This window comes from Clarias gariepinus, chromosome 19 (genome assembly GCF_024256425.1).
Source record: "Clarias gariepinus isolate MV-2021 ecotype Netherlands chromosome 19, CGAR_prim_01v2, whole genome shotgun sequence".
NCBI lineage: Eukaryota > Metazoa > Chordata > Actinopteri > Siluriformes > Clariidae > Clarias > Clarias gariepinus.
In genome coordinates this window covers 2,169,703-2,182,836 of record NC_071118.1, presented here as the reverse complement: position 1 = coordinate 2,182,836, position 13,134 = coordinate 2,169,703, and the positions used below count along the sequence as shown (strand labels likewise).

The 13,134-nt window shown below is 41.4% G+C and overlaps 1 protein-coding gene across 1 annotated transcript; it reads right to left on the bottom strand.

The window, feature by feature from the left end:
• Nucleotides 1-4,324: 4,324 nt before the first annotated feature.
• LOC128507907 (protein sprouty homolog 3) lies at nucleotides 4,325-12,712 on the bottom strand. Its single transcript, XM_053479053.1, has 2 exons — nucleotides 12,228-12,712; nucleotides 4,325-7,928 (listed from the first exon to the last, which is right to left on the bottom strand). Exon 2 carries the CDS (start codon nucleotides 7,855-7,857, stop codon nucleotides 7,006-7,008), a length of 852 nt encoding a protein of 283 aa, XP_053335028.1. The 5' UTR covers nucleotides 7,858-7,928; nucleotides 12,228-12,712; the 3' UTR covers nucleotides 4,325-7,005.
• Nucleotides 12,713-13,134: the final 422 nt, after the last annotated feature.

The window sequence follows — 13,134 nt, the reverse complement described above, 5'->3', positions numbered from 1 at the left end:
CAACAGCTTCATCTCTCTCTCTAGCCTGTGAGACTCCACTGACCCCCCCAGGGAGGTGACATGCCGGACAGCCAGCAGCCTTTGCCCCCAGGCTCTTCTACACAGCAATTACAGACTTCCAGTATGCTGAAGTGGCGACAATCTTAATCAAATCTCGCTGTGCTTTTGGTGACGTGACTCAGTAATGCTCAGTAATCTAATAGGATAAACATGCTAGGGAGGTTTCTAGTTTTCATTTTTGATTTATTTATTTTAGGGTTGCTTATCATTTAATGTTCAATTATACTACACTATATCACAGAATGATAACTGCATATATAAAAGTCATCATTTAAGACTAAGAAAGTCTTTATTATTATTTTTATTATTATTAATTTATTTTTACAGTAAATGATGCTCAGTTGAATGCAAGAGATTTTACACTTTGTGTTTTTTTAGAAGCATGACAAGCTACGTTTTTTCATCCAATTGATGTAGAAAGAGAGGCAAAAGGGTGACACTGATGAGGAGAGATTGTTTATAGCAGCTGTAACGTAAGTAATAACAGGAGTTAGATTGTTTAGACATTTCATGACATTAAGTGCAACAATAAATAGATAAAATGTACTTTATTCTTTGTTTATTACAGACATACACACACATTTGTCTTACTATCACACCAACAACCTTACGCTAAAAATAAATTTTAATACAGTAGATTTCTACTGTGTAACACCTGAATCCAACCAAACTGTGACGTCTCTGACGCAAAATTAAAATCTTATATTAAAAACAACATATGGTCCCTGTTAAGGTGAGTTTCACACTGAAGATTTTGAGTTTCCTCCAAAAACACCAGCCAATTTGTAAACTGCAGCTTTTACAGTCAGATTAGCACGATTTGGAAAAAAGACAGCTTTCGTACCCCAGCGCACAGTGATTGACATGTATGGGATTTTGAGTGACAGACATTATTGTGGCCGTCACAGTGACTGGGGCTTTGAGACTGACTCCTGCGGTGTCCTCTACACCGCCTGTCCCTGCACAACAAGGACCACATAGGGGAGTTCACCGGCCACAGAGGTCAAAATGGTAGAAGATCAACTGCCCCTTTTGCTCCTTGCTTTTATTGACCAGGTTAAAGGTTAAGTAAGCATTTTCTGTAGAGTTTAGATTTGCTAGCAGCTAAAAGGAGTCCGCATTTACTTCTGATTGGTCCCCTATTATTATGCTGCAAGCTCAATTAATTACATGAGACTAAACTGAAGTCAAAAACTTTTAGGCAGATATTCACTCATAGTTCAAACACTGTAATTAATGTATTTGTTTGAATCTATTGTATCTACTGTATTGTATATTAGCTTGAGATCTATCACAAGAAAATGCATTTATTTAAATATACTGGCAACTTTACAACATATCAGTATCAGTAGAAGTTAGTTGTAGTGATGTTATGTTTATTATAACATAAGTGTAATATAATAAGTTAAGGTTACTACACATCCACTCCAAGTTAATGCGAAGGTGCTTTAACTGTACAAGAAGATATTACAACTTTACAGCAATTTGCCAAAAGTTGTTTGAAAAATTATCACACAGTTACTGCACATTTAAGTTTCCACAGTTTTACAACCAGTTTGCAAAATTTTGTTCAAAATTACAACAATTTGCAAGTTACTTTATGTCCACTACTATACAGTATATGACAAGTTACTACAACTTAACAACAACTTACTAAACATTTACTACAGGTTACTGCACTTTTGCTACAAGTTACTACAAGTTAATGACAAAGTTGCTACAACTTATCAACCAGTCCCTTTGTGTTTATTACAATTTACATACAATGTAATTAAAATTGAATGACAAGTTACAAAAAGTTTGCTACACATTACCACAAATTTCTTATAAATGACTACAAGTTTATTGTAGGGTTAGGGTTATAAGTACTATAACTTTACAAATTACAAGTTTTTAAGAAATTGCATACCCAAAGTTTATTTTTTATATAACTTTATCAGAAATACCACCAGTGTAGTACAGAGGAACTGAATCAGTCCAATTCCAATGAAGAAAACAGTGGAAAGGATGATAGAAAGAAGAATTAATTTGATCCGATTTTGCAACAAATGGAAAAGTTTTTAATGACATAAAGTTTTTAAAAAATATTTTTCAAATCCCAGAATTGAAAATGTTTAAACATACAATAATGTGTAATTTTGTGAATTTTATTTGGTTTTAACTATGTAGTTTATTATACAATGGTGGACATAATGAAGAGATCGTGTATTTGTATTTTTAGCAAAAGAAAGTACTGTATGGTGAACGGAACTGATTCGTCTTTGTATAAAAACGGTAATATAGAAAGTGAGGGCTGTGGCTACGCAGTAGCTCATTTACATAGACACTGAAAGAGCACATTTGAGAGAGGAGTGTAACAGAGGGGAGTATGAAGTTAAAAAATTACTTCAGTGGTATTTCTCACGGACACACTTTGGTCGGAGTTGTAAGACCGACAATATGTTAACTTGTTAATGAAAGAGTAATACACCACCAATATGTGACCGTTAATGTAAAGTATTGCCAAAAAAACACTTCTAAAGTGGGAAGTTGAAACTGTGTGCATCTTTTGATATTGAGAGTCTGTCCAGCCAAATGTAATGGTTCAGAACAGTGAACTTTGTGTTGCTTGCACTAATACAGTACAGTGTAATTCATTTAACACATCAACCCGCAGCTTTGTTTAATATTGTCGCGATGCGCAGCCATATTGTTTTGACTGCCCCTGTCGAACTCGGAGTTGAAGAATTTCATAATGTTGATGCATCAAAGCAGATTTTTCGATGATCTTCCTTGTGTAAGCCCAATCTGAGAAACTGGAGAACCGTAAGAACAGATAACGCCACGCATGCAGAGATGTAAAAGCTTTTTGTTGCGTATTGACATGAATTATTTATTTGCTCTAGAGAGAGAGTGGATTAGACTTAATGTTACAGGGCGCACTGAGGATGCAGGGAGTTTTCGGGTGGAAGTCAGGTCGAGCTCCTCTTCTTTAAGGTATGCAGAAACGGTTTCTCCAGGGCAGATGTGTGTACACAGATCAACACACATGCACACACATCTGTATTCACTCTTCTTAGAAGCCATTAGCAGGAACTGGCCTTGATTACTTATGCATGAGGCAAACAGGCTGAAGTGTGGGGAGTGAAGTAACAAGGCGAGCACCCCCAACAGACACACGCACACACACACAAATCCTACAACCAATAGGAGGACATAATCCTGACATAATTAATATTAACGCAACTAATGACGCATGCCTATATCTAAACCTAACCCCAACCTTGACCCCAGAAAGAAAAGTAAATATTTTTGCTTTTCATTGTGGGGACCAGACAAATGACTCCACAAGGGCAAATTGTCAAGATCGTATAAATATAAAAACACATTTTTTAATAGTTCAATGTATGTATGTACACAATATATATACGTTATATTAAAGCTAAAAAATAATCTTATCAGCTTAAAAGTAATCAATGATATTGTTATTTCAGGTAAAAAAATACTTGTGTATTTGGTACTGTATATGGTAATAGTACTATATTCAAATGATTTCACTTGCTCTATAACAGCGCTCATTACAGTGTAATCAGATCTGCTACACTAATGCACTTATCCCACTGTTTCACTAAAGCTTGTACACCATCAAGGTACAATGTTTTCTCAGTACGCCAGAGCCATGATCAGATTGCCTGCTTCTGTCTGTAACCCTGGCCTCCCAGGAACTCCTATAATGGCTCAGACGTGCAGAAATTGCTTGAAGTGAGGTCAGAACTGTATAGGGGTTGTGGCAATAACCCCCAGTCGAGTTGATGTAATGTGTAAGTGGTGTTGGTGAATGATTGTGTGTACAGTTTAGAGAGACAGATGTGTCTCTTCCGCAATTTGGCGACATCAGTTTGCAAGGATCAGGCGTTCTACTCGGCCATGATTGCAGAGGGCTCTGACCCACCTTAACCAGGATCGTCATTTACAGACGTACGGCCTCCTTTAAAACATTTGTACCGTGCAAATGTTTTTCTGTGAGAGTTTCGTCACCGTACTGAGCTGTAAATGTTTGACCTAAACGCCCCTCATCTGTGTACATTGTTGGATGTGGAACCTAAAATGATCTGCAGCTGAGAGAGAATTATGTCCCAAACATGGAGATGCACATTTAAAGGTTTAGAGTATACAGTACATAAATCTAAATGCTAATGGGCTTAGATCCAAGAGGAAGTCCAGTCATTTTTTTGTCCAATTAGTATGCATTTAAATAAAAAACTGAAACAAAAAGACACAGAAGTGCATTTGAAAACTGCTTTTATTTATTATCCTTGGCCTTGAGGCCACACCCGCCACTCCACTCCAACAAAAAAAATTGAAATCATTACAAGGGTTGTTTCTTTTCATCATTTACCATAAATAAATACTCATCTTTCCTCAACAATCATTTAAATAAATATCTGTGACTCGTCGATAATATGTCGGCAACAGAAGAAAACGTGTATATTATATATATAATATATTCATTTTATATAGATTTCTCTCTCTCTCTTTCTCTCTCCTTTAATTCTTTTACAACATACAAGATGCCAACTGTACCAAAGCAATGCTTACAAATACAATACGGGGAACTTTTAGTGGTTAACTTAAAGACGGAGGTCAGCACCAGTTCCTGTAAAATGCTTGTACCTATATAGACTGCACCCATCCCTATAATAATATTAATAATAATAATATCACCCCTCTTTGAGAGATTGTCTCTTAGGATTGGACCATGGAGGAGAGGAGAGGTTATGGTCTCACGTTGTGAAAAGACGTTTAAGGTCTTTGTGCTTTCAAATAGGATGAAGATCTTAAAGATCTGGCTTGATTGGTACAAGATATAAAAAATGACATGTCACGGTGGAGTGAAAAGCTTAAAATATCTTAATAATTTCTTTGGTTTGTTTAAGTAGAAAGATTGGATGAAACCAGTAGCATCACATCTGACCATGTCTTGCGTGTCGTACATATATTATTAACACCGTTATTGTTACTGATTTACATACGACATAATAATTCCTAAAAATGTATGCATCATGTGTTTTCCATAAATGGTCCTTCCAGTCTTTCTCGCCCTTTAAATAATTGCTTGCAACTCGTAAATACACTCGTTATACTCAAATTTCCAATTTTGTAATTGTGACCATGTGACAATACAAGCCAATGACTCATGAATCCATGATAAGACTCATCCCTTATACTGTGGATAATTTTTGTGTGGAACCACAAAAGTCCTCTCCTCCGTAATATACACATAGCCAGCTTTAAAGTTAATTTTAAAGTGTTAGCCAGGCCTGTGATTTAATTCAAGGTTAATTTTTATTAATTTTTTTCCCCGATGGTAATAGAAAATAACGGTAACAATAATACCCAGATTAAACCAAATAGAATAAAAATAGAAATACAATAACAATCCTACGTAGATAGAAAAATAGAGCAAAGGAACTCTAACAACAAGGAGCAGTGTGCATATACAGAAGGGAAAAACTCAAACGCTAGCGCACGTACATGCGCACGCACACACTCGCACACACACACACACATACAAAACAGATTTCTTGATTTCGTTTCTCATCCCAATTTTGGATATCAGTGCATCTGTTTCACCTTGTTCCCAAGTTTCATTCTGGTAAGGCAATCGACTTCAAGCCTCGTCTCAAAGGAGTCTCCTCTTCCTGTGTGAGGACACGAAAGGCTCTTCGACGCTTTCACTTCCTGTCAATCAGCGGACGTGATGAGCGCTTTAAGAGCCAAAGTCCAAAGTGCTTAGATCGTATGGCCATTGTGTGAATAGCATATTCCCGGCTAGCTTTCTTTGCTGTTCAGAGTTGAGTTTGATCTTAAACCGCACGGTGATACAAAAGTCCTTTCGTTTATTTCGGACGATTTTTGCTTGAGAGTTATCTAAGTAATGATGTAACATGTTATCTCGAAAGCAGCAAAGAGAAAAACAATGAGTCCATGACGGAGGTTTTTTTTTAATATATATATGTAGATATATATATATACTGTATATATATTTCGTCGGGAATGTACGATGACTGAATCACATTTGGTCCCATAGCATAGGTGGAGATAGCACAGGACGAAGAATTCCCACTACAGGAATGAGAGAGAGAGCAGCAGACGAGAGGGTGGGGTGGTAGTGGTGGTAGAGGAGGACAGGAGGAGGTGGGGGTGGAATGGTGAGGACGCACGGAGAGAGCGCTTGGGAGAGGCTGGCGTCAGGCTGCCCTGCGCTGGAAACCTGACCAGACACTTTGTCTTTCTGAGCAGCTTCTCTAAAAATAAAAAAAATGTAAAAAAAAAAAAAAAAAAAAAGGAATGCTTCTGCTGAGAGCAGACAGAGGCCTGAGACTGCGCACGCATGCACATACACCTTACATGTCTTTCACACGCATCCGCATGCACACGCACAAACACGAAACACACACACACCGGCTTTCTCGCTTCCTCTCGATGTCTCAATGTCTTTTTTTACGGCACGAGCCATTCCTGAATCAGCTTTATCTGGTCCCTTTTTGGTTTGGTTTGGTTTGTAACTAATGTCTCTTGGCTCTACGTCGCCCTCGCATAAGCCGCTTTTGCGTACAGACCGTCCACGCAATATGGCTGAAGATAATTTCCTGGCACTGTGCCCGGAAGATGCATTTTACCCATCGCAGCACCACATTTTTTTTGTTTTGTTTTGTTCTGATAGCTTACTCCCTGTAAAAGGTTACATACTGTACGGACAGCGTTACCTGTCTTTGCCAGGAAAGTCAAATAAATAAATAAATAGACAACACTTTTTTTCATTAATAAGCTTCCATTCTTGCACGTAATGTAGCTAGGCCTGATTGGTTGGGTGCAGGTCAGTAAGTTCAGTGTTTGGTATCCTCGGGAATGCGAAAGGAGGGAATGCGGTGACAGGATGACGGAAGGAGCGACGTGTCGGTGTCATACCGGTTTATCCAGACTCTTGCGGAAAGGTGCAGGGTTGGTGGCGGAGATCTTGCGGCACACGGTGTTGGTGTTGCTGCAGCGGCAGCCGGGTCGTCTGGCGCGGTCGTAGCCACGCTGGCACATAGTGAGGCAAAGCTTGGCAGGAGGATAGCAGCACAAGCAGGGCAGGCAGAGAGACAGGACGGCCATGGTGCTCCAGCGGGAGCAGGCATGAGCCGGGGCACAGGAGCAGGGTCGGTCAGCGCAGTTGTCCTCATCATCTCCCGAACAGTGGTAAAAGAGACCCTTCACACAGCACAGGCAGGTGCCGTACTCTACGGCGTTCTCGGCCGAGCACAGACATCGCTGGCCACACGCCCAGCACGAGGGCAAGCTTCGAGGGGCACAACACTCCTGGCACTTGCAGCGGCTACAGCGTTCACAGATGAACAGATGTAAGCCTACATCCTCTCCATCAGCCAAGCCTTTACTTAACGAGTCCGGTTTCAGGTCGCCCTTGGGTTGAGAACGCACTACAGAGGCCAATCCGGAATGGGAACTTGTTAATCCTGAAAGAAGTCTCTGGTCCGAAGCGACACTTCCACGGGACATGGAGCTGATTGTACTAGAGCGACTCAGGTGAGCCAGATGGGCATGTTGGTGTTGACTCTGACTGCGAGGCATCTGAGGATGTCTTTCATCGTACGTATAGAAGACACCCACCTGCGAAGCAGGGTCTAGTGCAACAGGACGCTCCACATAGTCATTGTTGGCCCTTATCGCGCGAATCTGATCTATAGAGAGCACGGGAACTTGCTGGAGGTCCAGGCCATCACGGTCCATCCTGAGAGGAGGCGCTGAGTCCATAATGCCACGAGAGCCAGTAAGGAACAGACTTGGATACAAGGCTCGCACCAATCACGGCACATCAGATAAACCTGGAAGACATCATAAAAGAGCACTGTTAAAAACTAAACATCTGAATTCAGTGCACTAGATACTGGTACTGGAAAGAACAGCATGCACACATACTTGCACTTGCATAGTCTACTACTGAGACTAAATCTATTATTAGTCACAGAGGATGGAGATAAAGCTATTGGCATCGCACTGTAATTTAGCATCTGGTGAACACAGCTGTTGACACGAGGGAAGAGAATGTGAGCAGAGGAATTGACAGCAAAATAAAAAAAAATTGTGGGAAACAGGGGAACCCATAAGACTCAGTGTCAATGTCCTGAGGCATCCTTTCCCCAGCTGCTCAGAGGAATCCAATAACCCCTCCCTGAAACTTTTCTTTTGTTAAGCCTTATCCTCCATAAACAGGAACAACATGGTTAGTGGAATGTACATGGAAAACATCAGTATCCTGGAATTGAGAAACAGACTGTTTGCATTATTCGATGTCATACCCCAACAGGAACTTGGATCGCGTTCGGGTTTTGTGCATTCAAGACTCGAAATAAACTAAACTAAACGCACAAAATTTAACAAACCTCCCGGTCTGTCTGTCTGTGCTCGGACACATACTTTTCTCGGATTGCACAACAGACCCGTGAGCGTGCATAAAGAAGGTCAGTGTTCACAAAGACCGGTTGGGGATGAATGGAGAAGCATTTTCTCGATGAAGAGATTACACAGAAGGGGAGAGCCGTGTCTAACGTAACGTAGGAACGGAAATCCATACACGGGGGCATCAATTAGAAGAAGCAATGTCTGCTCCTGGTCTGCCAAGTATCCGGGGCACAGTCAGCTGAATTCCTGGCAAAAATCAGTGGATGCTCTCATGAAGTAAAAAAAAAAAAAAAAAGGTAAGATAGCATCCATCCTCTGCCCCAACCAGCCGGCCATAAAGTCGAGATAAGGAGGCCCAGGTCGGAAGTACAGAATGCATTTTCAAATTACACAGACAAGGAAAAAGAAGTCCTGGAGAGTAATTACATCAAATCCAGCAGAGAGCTGCAGTCAGGGCCTATCAGTCCATCTAATTGTTTAGAGGGGCCTGCTGTTCATTTCCATGAGCTCATTATTCGGGGCCTGATTTCACAAACAACACCGGACTTCCAGCCAACCACACATCTGTGGACAAGCCAGAGAGGAAGTTTTGGGTTTGCTCATCTGTGTCATGTCAGGAACTTTTAAATTGCATATTTGTGAGAGCATTTGCACATGTCCTTTCCATGTGGTTTTCCTCAACTGTGTCAGCACTTGGGAGCATTTATCACTTCAGGCTACACTTAGGTTTACTTGAAACTTTCCACTGAGTTTTTTTTTTTTTTTTTCTTCAAAACTAAGCTTCACTCTAAGGCCTCTTAAGTCTAAACTCCAGCTCAGAAACAGACAAAATACAAAGTGTTCAATTTCAGAATCAACAGATTAGGGACAAATTGGTGGTGTAAAAAAGGGGGGTGTCTTGCAGGTACAGCATTCACCCCTGTATTTCTCATCCATTGATGTTTGTTGTCTGTTAGGTGGGTGTCTTTCTACACTTAACCTATTTTAGCAAAGGAAAAATTTTGTTAGAGTACAATGCAAGACCTTCAGGGATTTCCCAGGGGGACCATCAATAACAGGCAACAGATAGATTTCATTTCTTTCTTTTTTTTTTGTCTAACAGCTAACTCTCTTAGCTTAGACTTGTAAAATAAATCATAAAGGCACTGATTCTCGCACTCTTTCCATCTGTCCAAGCCTTAAGATCTTGTCTGAGTTTCCCAGGGTGCCAACGGATCAATATGCCACACTCCAGCAGCACAGGAGGCAAGGTGCTGACATCAGGAAGCCCAATGAACCCCCTCCCCAACCCCTGCAAAGAGCACTCTACCACTCTCTGCCATGTCCCAGAGCACTTGTCAGCTCCAGATTACCCAGACCGCATGGCAGGGTGAGGCCAAATGGAGATGCTTTGCTAATGTCTGAACAGCAGGGACTAAAAATGTGACACAAATTCCAAATAACTTATCTGCTGCTTTTGGCTTCTTTGGACATCACTGGTACACAAAAAAAATAGAAAAAAGTGGGGGGAAAAGGCTGGTTTACTGGTGGAGAGTGAAGCAAGCAACCTCTTCCTTTTTACCAGTGTGCACTGAGGTATTGATCGCTCAGCTCAGATTACATCTTCTCAATCTCTGACCACGACCTCTAAAAGAACTTCTATTCAATGAGGTGGGATATGACAGGAAATGGGCTCGGGGTATACAAGGGGTGTACATGCCGATTTCTTGGTCCCTGTTATGAGGGAAGTCACAAGTAGGGTCTATAGGAAGTACAGAACAGTATGTGGTTTGGGATGCCTTCTCTATGAGAGGAGCTTAGCTTTTTTCCAGGTAGAAGTTTAAGATCTGTTTCTGCAATCCAGTGTTCAGATAGAGCATAACTTTCTGCTTGGTTGGAGATTTTGTTCTTTTATGATTTGCCTTCTCATAGATGCAAAGGACAGCTACACGTCACGTGATCCGACCGGTCAAACAGATCGAATTAGCATCATCCTTGATGGATGTCGGTATTTCTTACTACGCTGAGTAAACAGCCCTGTGGCATTTCTCCTTCACGCCAACATCCGATTATAAAATCCTTTTACTTTTATCCAGCAAAGTGTTTGACGGCATCCCAAATATGTACTGGGTGTGACTGCTCGGGCTAGCCTGGGAAACATGGAGTGTTTAGAAAAGCAAATCTTCAATGAAACACCTGTGTCAGGTCAAGACACCCAGATCTGAGAGTGCATGTAAAGAGAGAGAGAGAGAGAGCGAGAGAGCATAGCAAAAAAGGAAAGACAGCTGTGTGTGGAGAGATGGAGAGAAAGAGAAAGAGAAGGAAAAAAAACCAGAGAGATGGCAGAGTGGGCCATGTTTACTCAGTACTGCCTGCCATGAGGGGTAACCTGAAGACAGGGCCCTGCGCTCTGGGAGTATCAGTGCTGAGTGAGCTGTGCCTTGCGGCTCTGCCCCAGGGCTCCTTGCGCCCGGTACCTTGCACACATCCGCGGCCAGGGTAACCTGATCCAGGGCAGGAAGAGGATGAGGAGCGCATATTATTCATAACAATCACCACACACCACTGACTGGGAGTAACTCAAAACCCTGAAGCAGGGAGGAGACGGGAGGCTAAACGAGCGAAAGGGAAAAAACAGTCGTCCTGCAAAGGGTCACTGGACAATGTAAATGAAGCTAAAAAGCACACGAGACATTTCATTAGGGACTAGCAAAGAGCCTTAAAAGACCCCCTGGGATATCCGCCAGGCCTGAAAGCTATCAAAAGTTATTGGAGTAATTTATTAGAAATGTCCAGTTTTACAAATATATATACGGTGTGTGTATGTGTATATATATATATATATATATATATATGTATGTGCACACACACGTTTCTGGAACTGTGCTGAACTGATTGGTCAAAATTGTCCATGAGCTGTCAGTCAGCACCTTCTGGACCCTCTGGGGACACAGCAGGATTGCATGACAATAAACTGTATGAGATTCCGGATGTGCTGAATCCGACCCCCAGGAAGGACTGAAATAGACACCACAAGTTCGACAGAATGAGAGAGAGAGAGAGAGAGAGAGCGGTAAAGGGTGGGAGAGAGAAGGAAATCGAGAAGCTATATATATATATATATATATATATATATATATAGCGAGAGAGAGAGAGAGAGACGAGGGATGAATTAAAACATATCCAAGAGCTAAAATAACAGAAACAAAGTGTCTCTTAAATGTCTGTTTAAAGAATACTACAGTAAAAAAAAGATGCATTACTTTTCTGTTTACAATTACAATAGTTTACATGGCGAATATCCATAATTACGTATATACAATAATAATAATAATAATATAGAATAAAAAAACCTATCACTTTGAATATTAAATAAACTTCACTTTCAGTACACATTTTTGAAAATGTTTTTTAATCTAAAACATGTTTCATGTAAAGCATTAGCAAGCCCTTCACGAGAGCTTTTTTCAGTCTGCTCATATCCACTCTTTCAATCTCTGCCAGCCCAAACTGGCAGTATTGACAGCTCCGACCTTGAGGACAATCAATGCCACCCCTGCACGGCCCGAGTGCCATGCATGCACTGTGGGGCTGTGTCCGAACGCCCATGTTCATTCAGGACGCCAAACTGGAGATGAGTTACTCACAGAACTCATAGATAAAACCATACAGGCAATACAAAATCAAAAGTGAATATGGAGTGTGATGTTGAAATGAGGACATACAGTAGACAGGGCACTCACCTCTAAAGGGAGGGAGATCCATGGTACAAGAAAAAGTACTTTTAATTTTTTATTTTGCTTTTTTTCCTCTGATCAGGTTTAAATTTCTTTTCTTTCTCTTTTTTTTCTTTTTAAAGGTCCCAAACACAATCAGACGAGCAGTCAGTCCCCTTCTTCAGTCCTCAGCACTTAACCATTCCCCAAGGAGCCCACTGAGAGGCTCGGACGAAAGGAAAACATGCACAGACAACACTCCAAAAAAGAAAAGAAAAAAAAAGTAAGAATTCTCCCAAGAAAAGAGGGTAAAATGTCATGCTAAAATATCCCAATTAGAAAAAAAAAGAGTTCCTGGGGGCAAAAACGAACAAGGAAAGCAGGGATTGCAACACTTCCACGTGAAGCTGGAGATCTGCAGTTCATCTGTTCTCAGTATGAGCTGAAAGCATGAGCGCTGGATCGTCTCACTTGCACTCTCTCTCTCTCTCTCTCTCTCTCTGTGCTTCCTGCTTTTGCACTCATCCATTCACTCTGTGTGCCTCTGTATGTCAGTGAGTGAGGGTGACACAAACAACGAGGGAGGGAGAGAGAGAGAGAGAGAGGGTGGGAAACAGAGCAGGGTGGAGGGGGAGGGGTTGGCGGATATGAATAGTAGATAAAGGCAGGGCTGGCGTGGAGTTGGAGGGGTAGGAGGGCTGCTGCTGCTGCTGGTGGTGGTGGTAGTGGTGGTGGTGGTGGTGGTGGTGGTATGGGGGGGTAACTTGCTGGAGATAGTTAATGGCTAAGTGGCATCATCGGGCAGAAACTGAATCTCTCATTTTGCTCCCCCCTCAAGCACTGTTCCATATGATTCCCTGAGCTTAGCCCGGAGTGAGATGAAGAGAGAGACAGAGAGATAGAGAGAGAGGGAGAGGTTAAATAAGAGTAGTAG